The sequence below is a fragment of the Stomoxys calcitrans genome, chromosome 3, assembly GCF_963082655.1.
Source record: "Stomoxys calcitrans chromosome 3, idStoCalc2.1, whole genome shotgun sequence".
NCBI lineage: Eukaryota > Metazoa > Arthropoda > Insecta > Diptera > Muscidae > Stomoxys > Stomoxys calcitrans.
The window spans coordinates 54635826-54660943 of NC_081554.1; the positions used below are offsets into that span (position 1 = coordinate 54635826).

Below are 25118 nucleotides of genomic sequence, written 5' to 3' on the forward strand. Positions count from 1 at the left end.
TACACGAAAACTAGAAAAATTTTTGGATACCATAATTATGGATATCAACAGGAAATATTCCCAATTTTTTCACTAAAGTTCTAAATTCAAGTTCATATTAAGACCATGAGGCGATCATTATCATTGACATGCCAATTTAATGCCTAACACTTTTATTCGATTAAAAATATTGAAATATATTTGTTATCGATAGCAACTAGTAACGGTATTTATTTATTCTACAAAAAAAATTGTTTTTATTGAAAAATAGTAATTTTTTTTATGTCCTCGGGTTCCGATAACATGGGTTAATCTGCACTTCAAACAAAGTTTCTTGCTAGGTCCTATTGTTCTCAAATAATTCCAAAACATTGACTTAGAATTAAAATATCTCTTTTATGTGTTTATCATTTACTATTAAGCTAAGCTTAAAAGTATTATAAACTGGTGTATGGTATACATGGTGGCTAGAGATGGTGAAATATTTTGAGACATCATACAATAACTCCTATATATTGAAAAGAGTTATAGTGATTTCAGAGAAATTGTTAAGAATTTATGCAGTTTTTCTGGTGTATGATATAGGCTTTGAGATGGTATAAGATACGAAAATTCTACATTAAGATATTTTTGATAAATTGTGCAAAATTTCCTAACTTTTTACACAATGATGAGTTAAATTTTATTCCTTTCACTATAAAGAGAGAATTTAAAATAATATCTAAGTATGAGTGTATGACTATATTAGTAAGTGGTTAATCCTAAAATATAGTGTATAGAACGTTAGGACCATTTGAGACTTTTTGTGTAATGCAGGCATTTACTCTAAATATACATAGATAATCAGTTATATAAAACCTGTATGCAATATTTATCTATTAAAGTAATAAAGGTTTTAAATAAGTGTGAAATCTAGAGTAAACATGAAGACTGTTTACGTTTTGCTACCGTTTTTTTTTTCAATTTCTTGCGTTATTGTTTTGGTTGTATTGTTAAACAGGTTGATAAACATTTGTTATCGAATTTAATAAAAAAATTATTATGGATAAAAAAAATTTGTATAAACAGTTTTTTTATAAAAATTTTATCGGTAAAAATTATATCGATACAAGTGTTATCGATAAAAAAATGTAATCGATAAAAGTGTTATCGATAAAAATTTTTAATAAAAGTGTTATCGATTATAATCCCAACAATAAAAGTGTCAGCGATAAAACATGTTATCGACAACAATGTTATCAATAAATTATGTTATTGCATAGAAATGATTTTGCTATCGTTTTTATATTTTCATGCGTTATTGTTTCGGTTTTGTAGTTAAACAGGTCGATAAACATTTGTTATCGAATTTAACCAAAAAATTATTATGGGAAAAAAATTTTGTGTAAACATTATTTTTTTATAAAGATGTAAGCGATTAAAATTCTATGGATAAAAGTGTTATCGATTATTATCCTAACAATAAAGTGTGATCGATAAAATAATTTATCGATAAAACATGTTATCGACATCAATGTTATCCATAAATTATGTTATTCCATTTGAATCATTTAACTATAGTATTTTCTTGCGTTATTGTTTTGCTTATATAGTTAAACAGGTTGACAAAAATTTGTTATCGAATTAAATAAAACATTTTTTTGAATAACAAATTTTGTATTAACAGTTTTTTTTTCGATAAACATTTTATTGAAAAAATGTTATCATTCAAATCCCAACAATGAACGTGTTATCGATTAAAATTTATCGATAAATATTATCCATGAAATATTTATGGATAAAAGTGTTATCGATTAAAATGCTAACAATAAAAGTGTTATTGATTAAAATCCCAACGATAAAAGTGTTTTCGATAAAATGTTAATGAATTTTAATTGCATTTGAAATGGAAATAAACAAATAAAATTTTAAAATTAAATTCGATATCACAAATCCAATTAAACTGTTCAGTCCACTAACAAAAAATTTTTTTTCGAAATTTATAAACATACCCATTATTTTGGAAAAATATACGGAGATGATTTATCATAAAAGAGTATGGAACTATTATATTTATTACATACAAAATATTTTTATTATCGAAATGCTTGTTTACAGATTTTTTGGCAAAGACAAAGAGAAGACGAATTTATGTAATTTTGTTATCGAGGCATAAAAAAAAATTTTACATTTTTGTATTGATGAAAAAAATAAATAAAGAGACGCGAATTATTGTATAAAGTATGCAACTAATATTTCGATTACTCACAAAAAGTACTTTGTTATCGAAATCTATATATACACTTTTTTTGGCAAATAAAGTTAAGATGAACTGGTGTCAATAGTATGGAATTATAATTTAAATATCGATTAAAAAATTCTACGATTAATATTCTCTGGTATTTATTAAGCATATCGAAACAAAAATTCCAATATGGGGAAGTTTTGATTTCGTTAACCAAAAAGTTATCGATTTTTTTTTGTAACGATATTTTTCTTAAAAAAATATATTTATAAAATATAAATAAATTTTAAATAAAAACTAGGTTTTTTAATACGAATCAAATTTACAAATACTTATTAAAATTATATTTTATTGCACAGATTACTTGCTACTTTCTGACTTTCCATTTTATTCCTTCATTCCAAAAGTAGCCATTACACTCAGTCTATGAATCTCTTTATGGCTCAGTCTTTTTCTTCTAACTTTTGATTTGGGGTGTTTCTTTAGTAATTGGACGAATTTCACAACAATATGTTACAAAGCAAAGTTTTTCACATTTGAAAATTCTTTAAGAAGTATGTCGAAAATGTTCTCAAAAATTTTCCAAATTTGTATATTTTTTAAGCAATTTCATGTGTATAATGATGTACAATAAATAAAAATGTATAAATATATAATTTAACATTACTTTTGGCATAACGATTGAATATAAAAATCGATATTTAATTTAATGAGATGTTAATTTTCACATATGAAAAAATTTCGATAACGAAAAAAAATACATGATTTAAGTACAGTTTACACCTTTTCTCTGCAAAATGTATAGTATAGTTCGATAACTGTGGATAGTTATTGATTATGTGTTAATAGTTATCGATTATTAGTCTTCTATATTACAAAACACAAAATTTAGCATAGTTTGATAATGGTTAACGAAACGTGATAGCATTACTTGATAACGAGTATTGATTTCTGTTTTAGATGTTTTTGATATCATTTCAATGCTAAAATTTCATTAGACACGAGATAAAAATATCGATAACTGTTCAAAAAATTTAGCATAGTTTGATAATTGTTATCGAAAAGTGATAGTAATCGTTGATAACTTGTATCGATTTTGGGTCTATATGTTTTGATACAAGTGCTAACATTGCAGTGCTACACTTTCATTAGACTCGATATAAGAAATTTCGATAACAAACAAATTTTTTTGGATTTCAACTGTTCTTACCTATTACCATAATACATTACAACATTTTGCTCCTACTGGTATGAATAAAAAATCGATAAAAATGTCATATGGTCTTAATATATCAATTATCAAACTAGTTGTTTAATAACTTATAATTTGTCTAGTATAGATAGCGATATCGGTTGTCGATAGTAAGCTAAAAAGCATATAGACATCGAAATCACTAATGGTTATTCTGGTGTGTTCTGCGATTCACTTTCACTTTTCCCCTTAAATCAATTTGTTATTACTTCGCAATCAAAACAAAAAAAAAAAAAAAAACAAATTATAATTTTAAAAAAATTTTAACTTTTATCGAAAGCAATACTTTTTATCGATCATTTTTATAGATTTTTGTTTTTACCGTCTTTGATATTGAATTAACATTGCTGTTACAAAATGATGACAATGGAAGTAAACTCCCTAAGATGATATAAAAAATCGATAACAAACAACTTATCTGAATACTCCTATAGATTTTGTTTACTCTTAACGCAATTTGTGGTTTTAGATGTAATACTCGATAACTGTTATACAATTTTTTGTTTTCGATATTCTATTTAGCATGTTTTTATCTTTTGTGATCATAAATTACAAAATTTTCCTACTGCTGGTTGGGCCTAAAAATCGATAAATATATCGTTAGATTTCATTATATCAATCATCGAAGTAGTTTTTATTAATTTTTTAACAAAATGTCTGGTGTAGATATCCCTAACGATAATCAAGAGCAAAATCGATTTCACTATCGAATTATCGATAGTGAAATCGATTATCATTATCGATCATTTAATTGATAACCATTATCTATAATACAATTGATAACCGTCATCTATAGCAAAATTGATAACCGTTATGGATAGTGAAATCAATTATCGAAATGCTAATGGCTATAATATTTTCAAAAAATTTTTAATTCATGTAAAAGTTCCCATCGACCCCTTTTATTATAATGTCTTTGATATTGAGTTAACCTTGCTGTTACTAAAGGATAATAATCGAAGTGAAAATATTCTTTGATTTCGATATGACAAAATCGATAGGAAAAATATCGTTATCGATATTGAAATTGCTAACAGTTATCGATAGTGAAATCGATAGCCGTTATCAATAGTAAAGTCGATAACCGATAGTGTTATCGATAGTGATACCAATAAAAGTTATCGATAGTGATACCGATAAAAGTTATCGATAGTTATACCGATAAAAGTTATCGATAGTGATACCGATAAAAGTTATCGATAGTGAAACCAATAACCGTTATTAATAGTGAAATCATTTTCAGATGACAAAAACCGCAGTTTTAGCAAACGTTTTTACTACTACTAACTACTACATTTCCCATGAACATACAGAACAGGGGATACTTCTCTCATATCAACGTTTTTGATATTTTAAATAAATAATATGTGTGTTTGCATAAAAAACAATTGTGGACATTTGCACAAATTGCTACAGGAAGTCGTTTGCTTACTTTATTCGCAAGCAGTAGAGAGCTGGCCAGTGCGTGAAAACACAATTTTAAGGGTTTGGTAATTGAGAGCCTGTTTTTTTCCACTGGAGGGGTTTCTCCCAGCAGAAATGTGCAGCATGAAACAGTTGTTTTATGAAAGCCAGCTGTTTAAATCAAATGAATAACAAAAGAGGGTAAAGGCTGTGCTTACTATCCTTCAAATTTTTATGGGCAAATTTTGATCAATTTGTCAATGACGCAGATGAAGTGTCATAGCGTAACGGAAATCGCAATCCACCAACCAGTCAAAGTGTTTTGAATAATAACACACACTTGCTCAACTTTTATAAGTTCTTTGCTATGCTATTTTTTGAATAGAAATCATTGAATATGATCTTGAGCTGAAAGATGTTCGAAAAATCACGAAAAAAAATTTTAATGTGAAATTTTACGTATCTGCGATATCTTGTGATAACAATCGATAACACGTACTGTATAACACTGAAATAAAATAAACCCAATCTAATTCATAAAAATAGATCACGCTTAAGGTCTCTGCAGACCAAATTAACTGTGGTACATACCTTTCGAACTCATCGTTGTATAGAACAATTTTCGATAAGTTATGTCCGGTAGGTAATATCTATCCATAGATTAACTAAAAGTACAGGCCCATTGTTATAAATATTGCTTAAAATCGATTTCGATTGTCTAAAATCGATAAATGCATAAATATACAAAATTTTACAAACACGAATACTTTTGTCTAAAATCGATAACATTGCGTTGGCCATTTTTGGGAAAAGTTAAAATTTTCTTTAAATGTATTAAAAGCATGATAATAAAAAGTGTTTTACACTTTTAGATACGCATTCTTAGAACATAATCCTTATAGGAAGTTTACACTTCCATGATTAATAAACGATTTATTAATCATTTTTAACTTTATAAGGAAGTTGTCGATTAATAATTTCTTAGCACATAGTTCTCACACATCTGATTTTTTGAAAATTCACTTTCTTCTAAGCCATGAAATCATGCAATGAGGCCCTTGGGTTTAATATTTTCACATAATTTCTCTTATACATGCTTTCCATCTCTTATAACGTTCATATTTTCGAATATACCTACGAATAGGTAAATACCCCAAATTCTAGTAACTTATTTTCTTACGCAGCTTCAAGGACAAACGCTGTTGCTGCTGCTGCTGCTGTTGGGCATCGCGTTCAGAGCTCATGACACCACTGCCATATTTGCCACTCCCCCTGGGCATATACAGACCTTGACCGGTGGGCGTGGGTATGCCCGATGTTGAGGCCGAAGAGGTTGAAGAGGCTGTGGAGGATTCCACCAAATGGCCAGAGGTGGTGTGCCGCAAATAACGTGAGCGAAAGCTGCCACCGCCACCGGTGGTAGTATTATGACTGCTGGTGGTTACAGATGGAGTTGCAGAGCTGCTTACATTGTTGTTGTTGTTGTTGGACGTTTGCTGATTGTTGGTCTTGCGCAGCAATTTGTTGTTATATTCATCACACTTGTCCTTCTCGATGCGGGTACTGCTTAAGGATCTTTTGTTGCGCTTAATGTATCCGCCACCACCGCCGCCGCCACTGCAGGGCGAAGGCGATGAAGAGGAACCATAGGGACTGCTACATGCCGGTATATGGGATGAAGAGGCTGCCCCCAGTGAACGCTGTGATGTTCGACTAAGACGATTTGTATCTAAATTTTGATGTGCGGGAGAGGAACAGGGCGATGAGGAGGCAAATGTGGGTGTATTCGAGGCCGAGGTGCCCGCAGAGGAGAGGGAAAGGGATATGGGGGTGGGCGTAAGGGATATGGGAATGAGGGTAGTGGTAATGGTCGAGGTAATGAGATGAGTAGAAAAATTAGATGTAGAGATATTTGTGTTTAATGGTGGGGGCAAAATATTATTATTATCATTATTAATAAGGATATTACTGTTGTTGTTGTTATTGTTGTTGTTGTTGGTATTGGTATTGTTTGTGGTAGTGTTGGACTTAAGGGTTTCTGCATCTGAGGAGGAATTTGAATGATTGGCCGAAACTGAGGTAGCTGTACAAGTGGAGGAGGATGATGTTGGTGGTGATTTGCTATGGCCAATGATGGGACCGAGGCGTTCATCTAATTTACTACAACTACTAATGTTGGTGTTGCTGCCGCGATTGTTGTTGTTATTGCTGTTACTATTACTGTTGTTGTTGTTCATGTTGCCCCCCATCCCAGTAGGGCTGCTTGAGGATGTAACATTTGCCGCTGTTGTGGAGCAGGAGGAGGAGGAGGAGGAGCAGGGAATTGGTCCCACTACAGGATTCGAATTCAAATCCAAGTTGGCCGATGATGAACGTGTCGTTAGACCCCCAGCACAAGCTGAGCCGCCTCCGTTGCCGTTGCCATTACCACTGCCGCCACCCAAAACCTGAGGTAAAGCTGAAACATCGCGGTAATAACGAGCTGTGGTTATGGTACAAGCGGCTGCTTGACCCCCACCACCTTCATTGTGGCGATTGTGATAGCGTATGCGTGAACGACCTCTCAAGGTCATATGATGGGTGGAGGTAAGCCCACTGCCGCCACCACAGGACGATAAACGATTAGAGCTTCTCGATGGTGGTATGGTGGCACATGAGCCTGCCATGCCCCCCGTCAGCGCGGCCCCATTTAGGTCAATCAAGGCTGCAGTCGCTCTCACTATGGGTATTTTGCTCTCCACCCCCCCACTGGACGTTGCTGAACTGATTAAGGTATTTTGATAGGTCTTGGTCTGCTTACTCAGACTGCTCAGGGTGGGAGCAGCCACACTGGGATTGAGTTGGGACATTACCGTAGTATTGTTGTTGTTGTTGTTATTATTATTGCTATTGTTGTTGTGGACGGCAGTGACATTATGGGCAATTTGCTGTTGTTCGGCTTTACGCAAATGCATAAGGCCCATTCTATGTATGTAAGGCAGTTGATTTTAGTTGGATGATTTATTTGTTAAATATTTACAGTTGGGTTAGTAGAAGGTTACGTTGGATGTTGCAATTCCAAAAGGATAGACATATTCAACCACCATCAAAAAAAAAATATTCAAAGGATTAAGAAAAAAAAATCAAGAGAAGAAAAGAAAAGAACAATGAGTTTTAGTTGCTATTCAAAATTCATATAAGAAAAGTTTTTAAGACTACAATACTTTGCATGTGTCTGAAGTTTTGTGTGGAGTAACTATTTTGCGAGAATAATAAAAAAACAAGTAAGAGCGCGCTAAGTTCAGCAGGGCCGAAACTTATATACCCTCCACCATTGATCGCATTTATCGAGTTCTTTGCGCGTCATCTCTTTTTAGACAAACAAAGAATAATGAATAAGAACTGTTATGCTATTGGATCACATTTCCATATTTCACATGTATGTTGAAAGTCATGGGAGAAGCCGTTGTACAAAATGTAAACCAAATTGATTAATAACTGCGCCCTCTAGAGGCTGAAGAAGTCAAGATCCCAGATCGGTTTATATGGCAGCTATATCAGGTTATGTACCGATTTGCGCCAAACTTAGCACAGTTGTTGGAAGTCATAACAAAACGCCTCATGCAAAATTTCAGCCAAATCGGATGAGAAATGCGCCCTCTAGAGGCTGAAGAAGTCAAGACCCCAGATCGGTTTTTATGGCAGCTATATCATGTTATGTACCGATTTTCGCCAAACTTAGCACAATTGTTGGAAGTGATACCAAAACACCTCATGCAAAATTTCAGCCAAATCGGATGAGAATTGAGCCCTCTAGCGGCTCAAGAAGTCAAGATCCAAGATCGGTTTTTATGGTAGCTATATCAGGTTATGTACCGATTTGTGCCAAACTTAGCACAGTTGTTGGAAGTCATAACAAAACGCCTCATGCAAAATTTCAGCCAAATCGGATGAGAAATGCGTCCTCTAGCGGCTCAAGAAGTCAAGACCCAAGATCGGTTTATATCGCAGCTATATCAGGTTGTGTAGCGATTTGCGCAAAACTTAGCACAGTTGTTAGAAGTCATAACAAAATACCTCATGCAAAATTTCAGCCAAATCGGATGAGAAATGAGCCCTCTAGAGGCTCAAGAAGTCAAAATCGCAGATCGGTTTATATGGCAGCTATGTCAGGTTATGTACCGATTTGAACCATACTTAGCACAGCTATTAGAAGTGATACCAAAACACCACGTGCTAAATTTCAGCCAAATCGGATGAGAAATGCGCCCTCTAGAGGCTCAAGAAGTCAAGATACAAGATCGGTTTTTATGGTAGCTATATCAGGTTATGTACCGATTTGTGCCAAACTTAGCACAGTTGTTGGAAGTCATAACAAAACGCCTCATGCAAAATTTCAGCCAAATCGGATGAGAAATGAGCCCTCTAGAGGCTCAAGAAGTCAAAATCGCAGATCGGTTTATATGGCAGCTAAATCGGGTTATGAACCGATTTGAACCATACTTAGCACAGTTGTTGGAAGTAATACCAAAACACCACGTGCAAAATTTCAGTTAAATCGGACGAGAAATGCGCCCTCTAGAGGCTCAAGATCCAAGATCTGTTTATGTGGCAGCTATATCAAAACATGGACCGATTTGGCCCATTTACAATCCCAACCGACCTACACTAATAAAAAGTATTTGTGAAAAATTTCAAGCGCATAGCTTTACTCCTTCGAAAGTTAGCGTGCTTTCGACAGACAGACGGACGGACAGACAGACGGACGGACGGACGGACAGTCCAGTTAATGGCCAAGTCTACAGGTTCTACACTAGTGGCCTACTGCCTGCCCATAATCGCCTGATTCTAGGAGATATTAATGCGCATCACGTTTCATGGCATCCTGCCCAGGGGCATAACTTTGGAAGGGAAGATTGAAGTCTTCGCGTTCTGCAGGGTAAATGAGGATGCCGCCGCTAGAAATACGTGGAGGCGCAGAAGCTCGCCGGAAATTTCCATTGCATCCCCTGGTCTCTTGAGTGACGTATCTTAGCAAGCCGACATTTCTTTCGGATCAGACCACCACCCTATAATACTCACCATCACTTAACCGCCCGACTTCATACCCTCTAAACGCCAGACGTTTATCACTCAGAAGAAGACCGATTGGGTCGGTTTCAGAGAGTATACTAATCGTCTCTTCAGTGAATTAACACCTCCCTCAAATGTGCTAGTAGAGGAAGTTCCGAGACATCTTTATCGGGTCCGCCTTTCGCTTTATGCCAGCCGGTGGAACACCCCAAGTACGGAACAATTTCGCGGCGCAGGCAGTGATGTGGCTGAAACACTTGAAGCAATGTAACTTAGGTACGAATATCGGCAAGCTGTTGTTAATGTTAAGTCTCTGTCGAATCCCGGAATTAGGATGACAGGACCTCATTAACTTTTGGAGACGAAACTGTGATTAAACCGAACAGATGCACCAGTTTGATCAACCGTCAAATTATTATCCCGACAGGAGAAGAGCCTTACGTCGAGTCCATGGTCTCCAAGCCGATGGACAGCCATCACAATTTATTGTGAACGAAGCTAAGAGTGTCATCCGTGGCACCAAGTCATCCAAGACGTAGAGCGCCGAAGAAATCTCTAAACTGATGATGAATAACCAGAATCTACCTGGTGTCGAGTATCTTACATCTATCCTCAATCTGTATATGGGCACTATATATAGTACCCGAGCTCTCGAGATTACAATGCCCATCTAGTGTTCCAGCTACTGAAGCCTGGAAAGGATCCAATCAAGGGAGAGTCGTACATTCCGCTTTCCCTTTTTCCCACATTTAGCCAAGACGCTTGAGGGACTACTGCTCCCGAGCCTCGTTGGAGCATTGCAATTCGCCGTGTATTAGCCTAGATTTCGAAGACTGTATAGCACAAAAATTGCTTTGCATGCCAACGCTGCAGACATTTGCCGTGGCTTGCATTGAAATAATATTCAGATCTGTCAGAATGCCGCTTTATGAACTATGACGGGCTGTATCCTCAGTTCTCATGTGGACCACCTCCATCAGGAGACAACGATCCTAACCGTGCGAAGACATAACTTCATGTTGCTATCGCAGAAACCATCCAAATCATTATCGTGTAGATGGGTATCCACCGCCCAGAAGCTTTAAGGTGGATCTGAGTGATCTAGAGCGTGAGGCTCAGCGCTAGATCATGCGGGTTTAGACAACATTCATGCAAACATGGTAGCAGATGCAGTGAATAGTTACCGGATGAAGGTGGTGAAGAAAATCACCTCACCCGGCAAACCAGAGTAGTTCTAGCTCAATTACGATCCGGCAGATGCAGCCGGCTCAATTTCTACACAGCAAGGATTGATGTCAAAGTGCAGGATGTGTCTCCCGATTGTGACCTGGAGCCACATGACATACGTGTTTAACTGCCCAACAAGACCCAGATACACTTTGGACGCACCTCACCTTAGTCGCAAAATTCGTGAATCTGGATATTCAGCAGAAAGATAGAACGCAACACACTGCTACAGCAACAGCAGCAACGAACTTGTTTGGAATTTGGGATAAAGCAACGAGGGGGAGCGCCCCACCCAAACGGACATGTTTACCGATTGAAACAATATGGGTATCAAATAAAAAGTATTTGGAAGTAGAGTACGAATCTGATATAAAAATTTGTCCCCAAGTGTCTGGGGAACCGCCCCATCACCAAAACTTCCCCAACAGGACATATAGAATGTTTAGGACACTATAGGATTTAAATGGAATGTCTTTAGCAGTGGACCAAAACTTGGATAATATTAGGAACTAGGTATCCATTCCCAATAATATCATCCGAATGAAAATTTGTGTGTAACGGGACAATGTGGTACCTAAACGAAAAGTCTATAGAATAAGGGTAAAATTGTAAATTTTGCCCATGAACATCCCACCAAGGAACAGGGGCAAATTTCTCACATATCAATGAGTGCAGTCCGATTTAAGTTTTAGACTCATTGATAAGGGGCCTCCCTTTTATAACCGAGTCCGAACGGCGTGGCACAGTGCGACACCTCTTTAAAGACAAGTTTTTACATAACAAGGTACCTCATAAATGTGGCCAGCATTAGGAGGGGAAAAACACCGCCGAAAATTTTTTCTGATAGTCTCGCCAGGATTCGAACCCAGGCGCTCAACGTTATAGGCGGACATGTACACCTCTGCGCTACGGTGGCCTCCAATGGAATTAGAGTACATATCTGATATCCAAATTTGAGTCAAGTGTATATGGACCTCCGCTCCATATGGGTATGTAGGCTGATCCGGACAAAACAGGACTCCAGTGAGTAGTATACGACTTAGAAGATATATATGCGTTTGGCAATTTGTAATACTGGAACATTAGGAATTAACTTTTTAGGGTCGAAAATCTATATTTTGAAGGCTTACAAATAAGAATAGTATATGACATGGGGTATGCTATGATAGGGGGTATGCACATTATGGTCAAAAAATTTCCTATTATAAGTCTCATTTTTATACCCACTACCGAAGGATGAGGGTATAATCATTTTGTCATTCCGTTTGCAACATATCGAAATATCCATTTCCGACCCCATAAAGTATAAATATTCTTGATCAGCTTAAAAATCTAAGTCCATTTAGCCATGTCCGTCCGTCTGTCTGTTGAAATCACGCTACAGTCTTTAAATATAGAGGTATTGAGCGGAAACTTTGCACAGATTCTATTTTTGTTTATAAGTTGGTTAAATTCGAAGATGGGCTATATCGGACTATATCTTGATATAGCCCCCATATAAACCCATCCGCCGATTTAAGGTCTTAGGCCCATAAAAGCCACATTTATTATCCGATTTTGCTGAAATTTGGAACAGTGAGTTGTGTTAGGCCCTTCGACATCCTTCTTCAATTTGGCCCAGATCGGCCCAGATTTGGATATAGCTGCCATATAGACCGATCTTTCGATTTAAGGTCTTGCGCCCATAAAAGGCGCACTTATTGTCCAATGTCGCCGAAATTTGGGACAGTGAGTTAAGTTAGGCCCCTCGATATCTTTTTACAATATGGCACAGATCGGTCCAGATTTCGATATAGCTGCCATATAGACCGATCTACCGATTTAAGGTCTTGCGCCCATAAAAGCCACATTTATTATCCGATTTTGCTGAAATTTGGGACAGCGAGTTGTGTTAGGCCCTTCTGCATTCTTCTTCAGTTTGGCCCAGATCGGTCCAGATTTCGATATAGCTGCCATATAGACCGATCTCTCGATTTAAGATCTTGGGCCCATAAAAGGCGCATTTATTGTCCGACTTCGCCGAAATTTGGGACTGTGAGTTAAGTTAGGCCCCTCGACATCTTTCTCAAATATTGCACAGATCAGTCCAGATTTCGATATAGCTGTCATATAGACCGATCTCTCGATTTAAGGTCTTGGGCCCATAAAGAGCGCACTTATTGACCAATGTTGCCGAAATTAGGGACAGTGAGTAAAGTTAGGCTCCTCGATATCTTCCTACAATATGACACAGATCGGTCCAGATTTCGATATAGCTGCCATATAGACCGATCTCTCGATTTAAGGTCTTGGGCCCATACAAGGAACATTTATTGTCCGATTTCGCCGAAATTTAGGACAGTGGGGTAAGTTAGGCCCCTCGATGTCTTTCTAAAATATGGCACAGATCGGTCCAGATTTGGATATAGCTGTCATATAGACCGATCTCTCAATTTAAGATCTTGGGCCATAAAAGACGCATTTATTGTCCGATGTCGCCGAAATTTGGGACAGTGCGTTGAGTTAGGACCTTCAAAACTCTTTTTCAATTTGGCTCAGTTGGGCCCAAATTTGGATGTAGCTCCAATATAGACCGATCTCTCGATATAAGGTTTTGGGACCATAAACCGGCGCACTAATTGTCCGATTTCGCCGAAATTTGGGACAGTGAGTTGAGTTAAGTTCATCGACATCCTTAGTCAATTTGGTCCCAATCGGTCCAGATTAGAATATAGCTGCCATATAAACCGATCTCTCGATATAAGGTTTTGGGCCGATAAAAGGCGCACTTATTGTCCAATGTCGCCGAAATTTGGGACAGTGAGTTAAGTTAGGCCCCTCGATATCTTTCTACAATATGGCACAGATCGGTCCAGATTTCGATATAGCTGCCATATAGACCGATCCGCCGATTTAGGGTCTTAGGCCCATAAAAGGCGAATTTATTGTCCGATTTTGCTAAAATTTTGGACAGTTAGTTGAGTTAGGCCCTTCGACAACTTTCTGCAATTTGGGCCAGATCGGTCCAGTTTTGGATATAGCTGCCATATAGACCGATTTCTCGATTTAAGGTTTTGGGCCCATAAAAGACGAATTTATTGTCCGATTTTGCTACAATTTAGGACAGTTAGTTGAGTTAGGCCCTTCGACAGCCTTCTTCAATTTGGCCCAGATCGGTTCAGATTTGAATATAGCTGTCATATAGACCGATCTCTTGATATAAGGTATTAAGCCCATAAAAGGCGCATTTAATATCCGATTTCGCCGAAATTTGAGACAGTGAGTTGTGTCAGGCCCTTCGACATCATTCTTCAAATTGGCCCAAATCGGTTCAGACTTTGATATAGCTAATCTGACCATATTTCCATAAAGCTGCTATGTGGGCATACATTATGCATTTTTTACCGGATTATGATGGAAGGTGGTTAACCTATGTACCCAAGGTGGGGGGTATGCAAAGTTCGGCCTGGTCATTACTTGTTGTTTAATCAAGGTTTAGGAAAACGTTTTGAGTGAAATTGTGTTAAAAAATTTTAAACCTTTTCTGTAACTTTAGTATGGCCAGGACACGAAAAAGAATGTAATTAGCAAACAATGTAGACGAGATTCTTTTAGAGTTAACTTTCTAGACATTTTTTTTTTTACATAGTTTATTTTTTTTTTAATTTTCCTCATATCGCAAAATAGTTGGCACACAAAATCACAACATATTACAAATCAAAGCTAACAAATATAATTTTTAAATATATTTATTAAAAATATGAAAAAGAAAAAACCAAGCCAAAGGGGAAAATTTAATTAAATAAAAAACCAAACAAAACAAATGAGGCAATACAAACCAGAAATAAAACTTTTTTTTTAAAAAACAAGGGACAGCAAAAGCCAAACTAAATGGGGGTAATATTTAAAAAAAAAAGACCAAAACAAAAAAAGAAAAGAAAAGTAAATAACACAACAACAGGTTTAGGGTATTCTTTTGTTTACAGTTGTTTGTAGCTTTATAAGTTTTTATTGAAGAAAAAAAAAACACATGCATAAAATATATGATGTATAAATTGGTTATTAAGTAGAAAAACATCAAAAGGGTAAATAAAAGTTAACATAATTTGGAATATCTACAAGACAAAAAATCATAAGAAATATATAAAAGTTTACAAAATATAACTAAATATAAATTAATGGTAATAAAATTCACATATTTGTAATTATATATGCATCATTAAGTATGTTAAGTTGAAAGAAAAACATTTAGTTTTTAAGAAACACAGGTTTATTTGTATATGTAATAAACTTTTCTTCATACAATTTAAGTTCTAGTCAAGGTTAAAAAAAAAAAATTCGTTTATAACAAAATTAGTTCTAAAAAATGATATTTATTTATAAATAAATATTTTGTGCTTTTAAAACAATTATATATAGGAAGTTGAATATTGGAGCAAACAATAATTTCGGATTTTAGTTTGTACAATCATTTAGGAGTTGGGAGGTAATAAAATTATCTTATAATTTTTTTTTTTAATTTTTGTTATTTTTTTTTTATTTTTAATTTTTTTATAATAACTGCAAAGTTTTATGGAAGACGACTTGTAGGATTTGTAGGTTTGCTAGTGGTTGTTGGAATTTTTCTACAAAAACGGCGTCGGGTTGTGAAGTAATGCATAAGACTTCGCATAAAGCTTAAAGTGAAGGGGGGAGGAGGTGATTTGTGAAAATTTGAATATTTATCGATTGTGTGTGTGTGTAGAGAAGAGATTGAAATTGATTAGGCAATAATGTGAACTTTGTACCTTTTTAATGTTAGGGTTAAATCAAAAAGTAGGGAAATCTATATTAAAACAAAAATGAAAGAAAAAACTACCATGAAAATTAAAAATTTGTTTAGTAAAAAAAAACGACTACAAAATATAACATCAAAGTTATAGTGGATTTAGGGAAAAGCCAACAAAAATATAAAAATATATTATAAAGTTTTTACTTGCTTTTACTTTGCTCAAAGGAATTTCTAGAAGTCAAAAATTATTTAAAATTTTTTATTTTTTTATTTTTTTTAATTTTAATATTTATTATTAAAAAAATGCCTTCTAATATACTTTGATTATTAATTTTCATATTTAGTTATTTTATTATTTTTATACCCTCCACCATAGGATGGGGGTATACTAAAATCGTCATTCTGTTTGTAACACCTCGAAATATGCGTCTTAGACCCCATAAGGTATATATATTCTTGATCGTATATATTGGGTTGCCCAAAAACTAATTGCGGATTTTTTAAAAGAAAGTAAATGCATTTTTAATAAAACTTGGAATGAACTTTAATCAAATATTCTTTTTTTACACTTTTTTTCTAAAGCAAGCTAAAAGTAGCAGCTGATAACTGACGGAAAAAAGAATGCAATTACAGAGTCACAAGCTGTGAAAAAATTTGTCAACGCCGACTATATGAAAAATCCGCAATTACTTGTTGGGCAACCCATAGAACTCGACAAATGCGATCCATGGTGGAGGGTGTATAAGATTCGGCCCGGCCGAACTTAGCACGCTCTTTCTCGTTATTTATTATTTTATATTTTTTTAATATTTTTAAACAAATTTCGGAAAAAGTTGCATTTGAGCGTCTTAACCGATAGTCAATTGATTTGGAAAAGGCGAATAAAACAATTCAAGCCCAATGCACCTGCGAGAGATATTGGCAATTGTTGGAAGGAGTTAAACCGCGCATCATGCATGGACGGTGTATTGCAGTTGTCAGATCTTTAATGGTTTATGGTGTTGTGGTCTGGCGGACAACACTTAAAAAATTCAACCAAAGGGGTGATTTTTTAAGAGCTATAGGAAAGTTCAAAAAACACATAAAATTTAGAAAAATGCATGAAATCTTTATTTGAATCGATAGTACGGTCCATATAATTTAATGCCTGAAGATTATTTCATGCAAATGTTGACCGTGACTGCGAATGGTCCATCCGCTTAGTCCAATTTTGGCATACTCTTTTCAACATTTCGGCCGTTATCACACAAATAAATGCTTCAATGTTCTCAAAGTTCATGTCTATACAGACATGAATTTTGACATAGCCCCACAAAAAATAGTCTAAAGGCGTTAAATCGCACAATCTAGGTGGCCAATTGACCGGTCCACAATGGGAAATAAAATGTTCATCGAACTCGACTCTCAATAAGTCCATTGTTGCGCGTGCTGTGTGGCATGTGGCATTGTCTTGTTGAAACCGCATGTCTTGCAAGGCAAGCTCCTGAATTTTGGGCAATAACAAGTAAAAAGACGTTAAGTTCGGCCGGGCCGAACTTTGGATACCCACCACCTTGGGAATATATGTAAGCCACCTTTTGTCATAATCCGGTGAAAAATGTATAATTTATGCCGTCACAGCTGCTATATCGAAATATTGTCCGATTTGGACCAAATTCGACACGGATATTGAGTGGTCTAATACGTACAATTCATTGTTCAATATTGGAGAACAAAAAAATACGTTTTTGGTTCCCATATCCACATATAGACCGATCTGAACCATATACGACACGGATGTCGAAAAGCCTAACATAAGTCACTGTGTCAAATTTCAGCGAAATTGGATTATAAATAGGGTTTTTATGGGACCAAGACATTAAATCGAGAGATCGGTCTATATGACAGCTATATCCAAATCTGAACCGATCTGAGCCAAATTGGAGAGGGATGTCGAAGGGTTAAGACAACTCATTGTCCCAAATTTCGGCGAATTCGGAAAATTAATGCGCCTTTTATGGGTCCAAAACCTTAAATCGAGAGATCGGTCTATATGGCAGCTATATCCAAATTTGGACCCATCTGAGCCAAATTGAAGAAGGATGTCGAAGGGCTAACACAACTCACTGTCCCAAATTTCGGCGAATTCGGAAAATTAATGCGCCTTTTATGGGCCCAAGACCTTAAATCGAGAGATCGGTTCATATGGTAGCTATATCCAAATCTGGACCAATCTGAGCCAAATTGAAGAGGGATGTCGAAGGGCTAACACAACTCACTGTCCCAAATTTCGGCGAATTCGGAAAATTAATGCGCCTTTTATGGGCCCAAGACCTTAAATCGAGAGATCGGTTCATATGGTAGCTATATCCAAATCTGGACCGATCTGGGCCATATTACAAAAAGATGTCGAGGGGCCTAATTTAACCCACTGTCTCAAATTTCAGCGAAATCGGACAATAAATACGCCTTTTATGGGCCCAAGGCCTAAAATCGAGAGATCGGTCTATATGGCAGCTATATCCAAATCTGGACCGATCTGGGCCATATTACAGAAAGATGTCGAGGGGCCTAACTTAAGCCACTGTCCCAACTTTCAATGACTTCGGACAATAAATGCGCCTTTTATGGGCCCAAGACCTTAAATCGAGAGATCGGTCTATATGGCAGCTATATTTAAACCTGGACCGATCTGGACCAAACTAAAGAAGTATATCAAAAGGCCTAACATAACTCATTGTCCCAAATTTCGGCAAAATCGGACAATAAATGCACCCTTTATGGGCCCAAGACCTTAAATCGAGTAATCGGTCTATATGGCAGCTATATCCAAATCTAAACCGATCAGGGCCAAATTGAAGAAGGATGTCGACTGGCCTAACACAACTCACTGTCCAAAATTTCAGAAAAATCGGATAATAAATGTGGCTTTAATGGGCTCAAGACCCTACATCGGCGAATCGGTCTATATAGGGACTATACCAAGACCTAGTCCGATATAGCCCATCTTCGAATTTAACCTGCTTATGGACGACAAAAAGAATCTGTGCAAAGTATCAGCTGAATGTCTTTATTTTTAAAGGCTGTAGCGGGATTTCAACAGACAGACGGACGGACATGGCTAGATCGTCTTAGATTTTTAAGGTGATCAAGAATATATATACTTGACAGGATCGGAAATGGATATTTCGATGTGATGCAAACGGAATGACAAAATGAATATACCCCCATTCTTCGGTGGTGGATATAAAAAATAATTCGCCTTGTCATATCCAGCATCATAGGCACCCAGTGTTTGTGCAAGAGCCGGTGCCATCCGTCCTCTCACTGAGACTCTCCACCCGCCACCGGGCTCTTGTAGCAGTTTGTTGTGTTCTATCTTTCGTCTGCTTGGTTTTGTTTAGTGTCCAGATCCAGGAACTCTGCGACTTAGATGGGGTGCGTGCAGAGGGATCTGGATCGAAGTCGAGTGGGTCTGGCTGGTCAGCTAAATAGGTGACATGTTGCGTGTGGTCCCTGGTCACAATCGGTCCTCTCCTTGCTTTGGTTTCATATGGCACTCAGCTGAGTGGTATTCATTTACAAACAACACACTCTGTCCGTCGGTCAAAAAGAAAATCACATCCACTGAACGATTACTAAAACGTTCGCACATCTCTCACTCTATTGTATTTGTGCGTGTGGTTCTAGCTAACTTTGTTTTCATGTGGCACGCGATACAGACAATTGCTTTTGCCAAAATTACTATTGAGTGCCAAATTTTAGGTCTCATGCAGTTCTGTGATGTGTAATTTACAAAGTGGAATAACATTTACAAAGTAGAAACACATCGACATTTCTCTTTGCGTGACGATTTCAAGGAACATCGACCGGTCGGATATCTGCATATTTCGTTAGAATCAGTTCGCATTATATGCTCCTATGGCTACGAGCAACGCATCTGAAGCTTTAAGTGGCTGTTCGGAACTATGGGGCGACTGTACAGCTAATACAAATTGATATCATATTGAGTTTCTCTTCACAAGATTGAGACACGCAACGAAAAAGCTGATTTGCCTGCGAGAGAAGGTGTAAATTTTTCCCTGGTCTCGATAACAGATATTTAAAAGCTTCTCTATAACTACAACTACTACGGACAACGATTACGAAATGAGCACCACACAATAAGAGCAATCCCATGGCAGCCGGTTGTATCTACCGGATTGACCCGATGGAGTCTTTCATCGGCCAGGGCAACAACAAAAATAACAACATAAGCATAAGAGTTCCGATTTATGTGGAGTTCATCGCTATCACGAGAAGTTTAGCTTGGAGTCCACAGGTTGCGGATGGTGTAATACTTCATACGGAGTTGCTGCATCTGCAGTCGCGGGCAATCAGCGCTATTGCGTGGAGAGTGTCAAGGCCAAAACAGTACACTGATAGAAAAAGGACGTTTTTTGTTGTTGTAGCAGTGTTGTACACTGAGGCGGCAGCCCTTGTCGATGAAGGACTTCATCGGGTCAATCCAATACCGTCTGGTATTTGTTTATCCACGTTATTGGCAAATATGTTTAATACCTTTTGGTATTAATTTGATACCAAATTTGGTACTAAAACCAATAACAGTTTGGTATTGAAATCAATACCAGTTTGGTAATAAGGCTAGTACCAAATGGTACTAATCATTTTATTTTTCATCCATACCATGCGTTATTGATTTCCTACCATACGGCGTTGCTTTACTACCAATACCATTTTTGTGGCATTGCAACTCGTAATAAACAACTGCTCATTATTTGACGACGGACTGTATACATATTGTCCAGTTAGCCACCAACCACCGACATGGGTGCTAGCTGCAGATTGGTTTCACTAGAAGTGATGAAGGTAATGATGTACAGATAAATAGATTGTAACAATTGGAGTTTATTAGTTTTAAGGTTCCTTCAGTTTAGGTTAGGTTGAAAAGAGGGTGCAGATATTAATCCGCCCCTTGAATGTTCAATAGATGTAAGTGTATGTGTTTGCCTGTCAAGTATTATGTTATGTGTGTGTGTTTGACTTTGTCAATGCTGACTAGCAAAGATCAAGAGATGACCTATCGCAAAGTTACCAGATTGGATATTCTCGAAACATCGATGTGGCCAGCAAGTGGTATATAACGCGGTGACGCAGCGCAACACGAATCAGTCTAATCTGAAAGCGCGTATCGAAAACGTATCAGCAAACAGCAGTTTGCATGTTGTACAGCAAATAAGTAGATCAATAAATCATTGTGAAGTAAAGTAATTGTAAACGAACTGTGTTTTAATTGCAAGTAAAACGTCCACAGTAAAAACGTAGCAATATCTTTCGTGGAGTGCATTTTTTAATTGGAATTTTGGTTAAGTTTTATATTTTTAAAAATATTTTTTAATTTTTATTTTCAATTATTTTTACAACTTTTTAAATATTTTAGTCCTAAATCCACCATACATACAGAAACAAGATTCACTACCGTCTATAAAAATAACTATAATTTTACACTTAACGTTTTAATTACATATATATAAACATTAAGAAGAAGAAGAAGAAAAATTATTATACATACTCATACAAACGCAAGAGCTGGCAACATGAACAAAAACGCAGTGAACAACATTCTAGAAAACAAATTAGCTGCAACAAAAGGCTGAGGCCCAATGCTAAAGGCCACTTTCTCATCTCAATTGGTTGGACGATAAATATGGCGAGAAAAATAAATATGAACAAAAAGAGAATCTAAAAACGTTTTAGAGCGAAAATTTTTAACGGGTGTGTGAGAAAATGGCCCTAGGAATCCTTTAAGAAGTTTTTACTTGTTTTGTTATAGTTTTAAGGGCTAACGGACGGCGGTTTATCAAAATATTAAAAAAAAAAAGCACAAACAGTTAAAAAAAAAGCAAATTTGTGAAAAAATCATACTAAAAAAACAAAAATTTAAATAGAAAAAACGTTTGCTGTAAACATTGTATGCTAAAAAAAAAATGATAAATTCTATTATACACAATAGACTGGAAGACATTGAACGCTTGAAGCTTTAACGTATTCAACAAATATCCTAGAGGGAGCTAGATTTGGTTAAATGGTGGTTTCGGGAAATGGGGTTTTTAGGAATCTTGGAGACAAGGAAGCAAAACAAAATTTGCGTTTATGGGAAAGTATAACAAAGAAAGCGGGATAGTTAAAACAGACCAACAAAAAACTCTATTCTTGCTAGAGTTGGTGAGATTTTGAGAATAAGGAAAGTTAACAACAAACAACAAAATCATTATGGCAATGGTAAGGATAGGATTTTTTGCAAAGGATGGAAAGGGGATGTTCTTTTTTTTGGGGGGGGGGGTTGCATTGCACAACTTACCTTTTACTGTATATAGCAAGACTTCGTGCTCGTGTTGTTATGGTTGAATTGTTAAGACCCGTGGCCGTTGTGGTTGAGGTGATGGTATTGGTGCCAGTAGTATTTGATGTTTGCCCAACACTACTACTACTGTTAATAATGTTATTGTTGTTGTTGTTGGCGTTATTATTATTGTTATTGCTGCAATGATTGTTATTGTTAATGTTGTTGTTGTTATTATTTAATAGATTATTAGTTGTTGCAGTTGTTGTTACAGCAGCCGTTGTTGCCACCACACAATTGTCATTGGTCGTTTTGACAAGTCCCCCCAGTGGCAAAAATTGTCCACCTGTTGTTGGTGCTGAATTTGTTGGCAACATATTAACAATGTTGTTGTTATTGCGAAACGGTTGAGAACGTGCACGGGTATGACGTAGTGGATTGTCAGTTTCTCTGTAATTGAGAAAAAGTTAAAAATTGTTACGAAGAGTTGTTAAGAAAGTTTTTTTGCTGCCGAATCTAGGTACCCGGGTCGAGAAACGACCATAGCTAGCCAAGAAAAACTTACTGTCCCCAAAACTATAACAATAAAACAAAGTTTATGATGTACTTTTTTATAAAGAACTAGTTCATTATGAACTTTTACATTAAAAGTTCCTTATGAACTTTTAGATTAAAAGTTCCTTATGAACTTTTACATTAAAAGTTCTTTATGAACTTTTACATTAAAAGTTCCTTATGAACTTTTAAATAAAAAGTTCCTTATGAACTTTTTCAATAAAAGTTCATTATGAACTTCTGTTGGGAAAAAGTTCATTATGAACTTTTTCTATGAAAAAAAAGTTCGTTGTGGACTTATTTTTGGAAAAAAATTCATTATGAACTTTTGTTGGAAAAAAAGTTCATTATGAACTTCTTTTGGGAAAAGAGTTCATTATGAACTTCTTTTGGGAAAAATAGTTCATTATGAACTTCTTGTGGGAAAAAAGTTCATTATGAACTTCTTGTGGGAAAAAAGTTCATTATGAACTTCTTGTGGGAAAAAAGTTCATTATGAACTTCTTTTGGGAAAAAAGTTCATTATAAACTTCTTCTCGTTACAGCAATGAACACCACACAGATTGCACCTGAGTATTCCAGTCTGTGTGGTGCTCACAGCTATTCCGTGCCGGGCTTTTGGGCCTCCCGGTTTGCATGTACCACCGCATTTGCCTTCAAAAGACTTCTTTGCTGGATCTTCTTCATGCATTCTGACAACATGACCTAGCCAACGCAGCCGTGGTATCTTGATACGTGTAACTATGCTATCGTCGTCGTAGAGCTCATACAGCTCGTGGTTTATACGACGCCTATATTCTCCATTAACGCACACTGGTCCATACATGTTACGAAGAATCTTCCTCTCAAACACTCCAAGCACTGCCTCGTCTGCTTTCACAAGTACCCATGCCACGGCACCATATACCAAAACACGCGCAGTATCACTGTCTTGTAAAGGGTGATCTTCGTCTGTCGAGAGGTGGCCTTGTTTCTAAACTTTTCGAAATGGGGCCGATGAGGACTGTGCTAAATAGGGCACTGGAGACAATTCTAGATATCCGACCCATTGACATACAGATTAAATGTGAGACAACCACTGCGGCTATTAGACTTAAGGCGATGGGAGAATGGAGAAAAGAGATTCCGATCGGATACCTGAGACGACACTTGATGTCGAGTGCGAGGCACTGCTGCCAGCAGCACAGTCTTGGACTGACGGAACCCTAGTATTGCCGTCATCATGTTACACGGATGAATCAAAACTAGGGGACAGAGTGGGCCAGGGTCGATATTGAGAATCCAGGGACTGAGATCTGTTTTAGACTGCCTTACCATAGAAAGGCCCTGCACGCGAATATCTGGGGGATCACGAAACGCGCATGTTACACTGTAGAACAGCGAAACAGTCGGTAGGACGGTGAAAATCCTTTGGGGTGATACGGATCGTGAGAGGATGAGGATGAGGACTGTAAGGAAGTAAGAAGAAGTTCAGTATAGCTATTGGTGTCATAACGGTGCGGCAAGTGATAGCAGTGTATGGCATATGAGGAAGATGATAAGACGTTGGAGAATTTCCTATGTCATTGCCCATACAACAAGTTAAGAGAACATGTTGTTTTGGTATAGGCGGAGCGATGAAAAAAGAAAAAGTTCATTTTGAACTTTCTTCATAGAAAAAGTTCATTACGAACAATTTTCATAGAAAAAGTTCATTATGAACTTTTTTCATAGAAAAGTTCATTATGAACTTTTTCTCATAGAAAAGTTCATTATGAAATTTTTTCATAGAAAAAGTTCATTATGAAATTTTTTCATAGAAAAATTCATTATGAACTTTCTTCATAGAAAAAGTTCATTATGAAAATTTTTCATAGAAAAAGTTCATTATGAAAATTTTTCATAGAAAAAGTTCATTATGAACTTTTTTCATAGAAAAAGTTCATTATGAACTTTTTTCTTAGAAAAAGTTCATTATGAACTTTTTTCATAGAAAAAGTTCATTATGAACTTTTCTCATAGAAAAAGTTCATTGTGAACTTTTTTCATAGAAAAAGTTCATTATGAACTTTTTTCATAGAAAAAGTTCATTATGAACTTTTTTCATAGAAAAAGTTAATTATGAACTTTTTTCATAGAAAAAGTTCATTATGAACTTTTTTCTATGAAAAAGTTCATTATGAACTTTTTTCATAGAAAAAGTTCATTATGAACTTTTTTCATAGAAAAAGTTCATTATGAACTTTTTTCATAGAAAAAGTTCATTATGAACTTTTTTCATAGAAAAAGTTCATTATGAACTTTTTTCATAGAAAAAGTTCATTATGAACTTTTTTCATAGAAAAATTAATTATGAACTTTCTTCATAGAAAGT

The 25118-nt window shown here is 36.1% G+C and overlaps 1 protein-coding gene across 3 annotated transcripts in view; it reads right to left on the minus strand.

Annotated features, from left to right (window-relative positions):
* Window positions 1–5491: 5491 nt before the first annotated feature.
* Window positions 5492–25118, minus strand: part of LOC106089753 (probable serine/threonine-protein kinase DDB_G0282963) — a 175148-nt gene continuing 155521 nt past the window's right edge. For all 3 annotated transcript variants that reach the window (XM_013255722.2, XM_059364326.1, XM_059364325.1), the window contains exons 10-12: window positions 22229–22660; window positions 6829–7823; window positions 5492–6588 (exon numbers count right to left, since the gene is read on the minus strand). In XM_013255722.2, the coding sequence (XP_013111176.2) occupies window positions 6020–6588; window positions 6829–7823; window positions 22229–22660 (1996 nt within the window). In that variant the 3' untranslated portion in view covers window positions 5492–6019. The remainder of the gene's footprint in view (window positions 6589–6828; window positions 7824–22228; window positions 22661–25118) is intronic.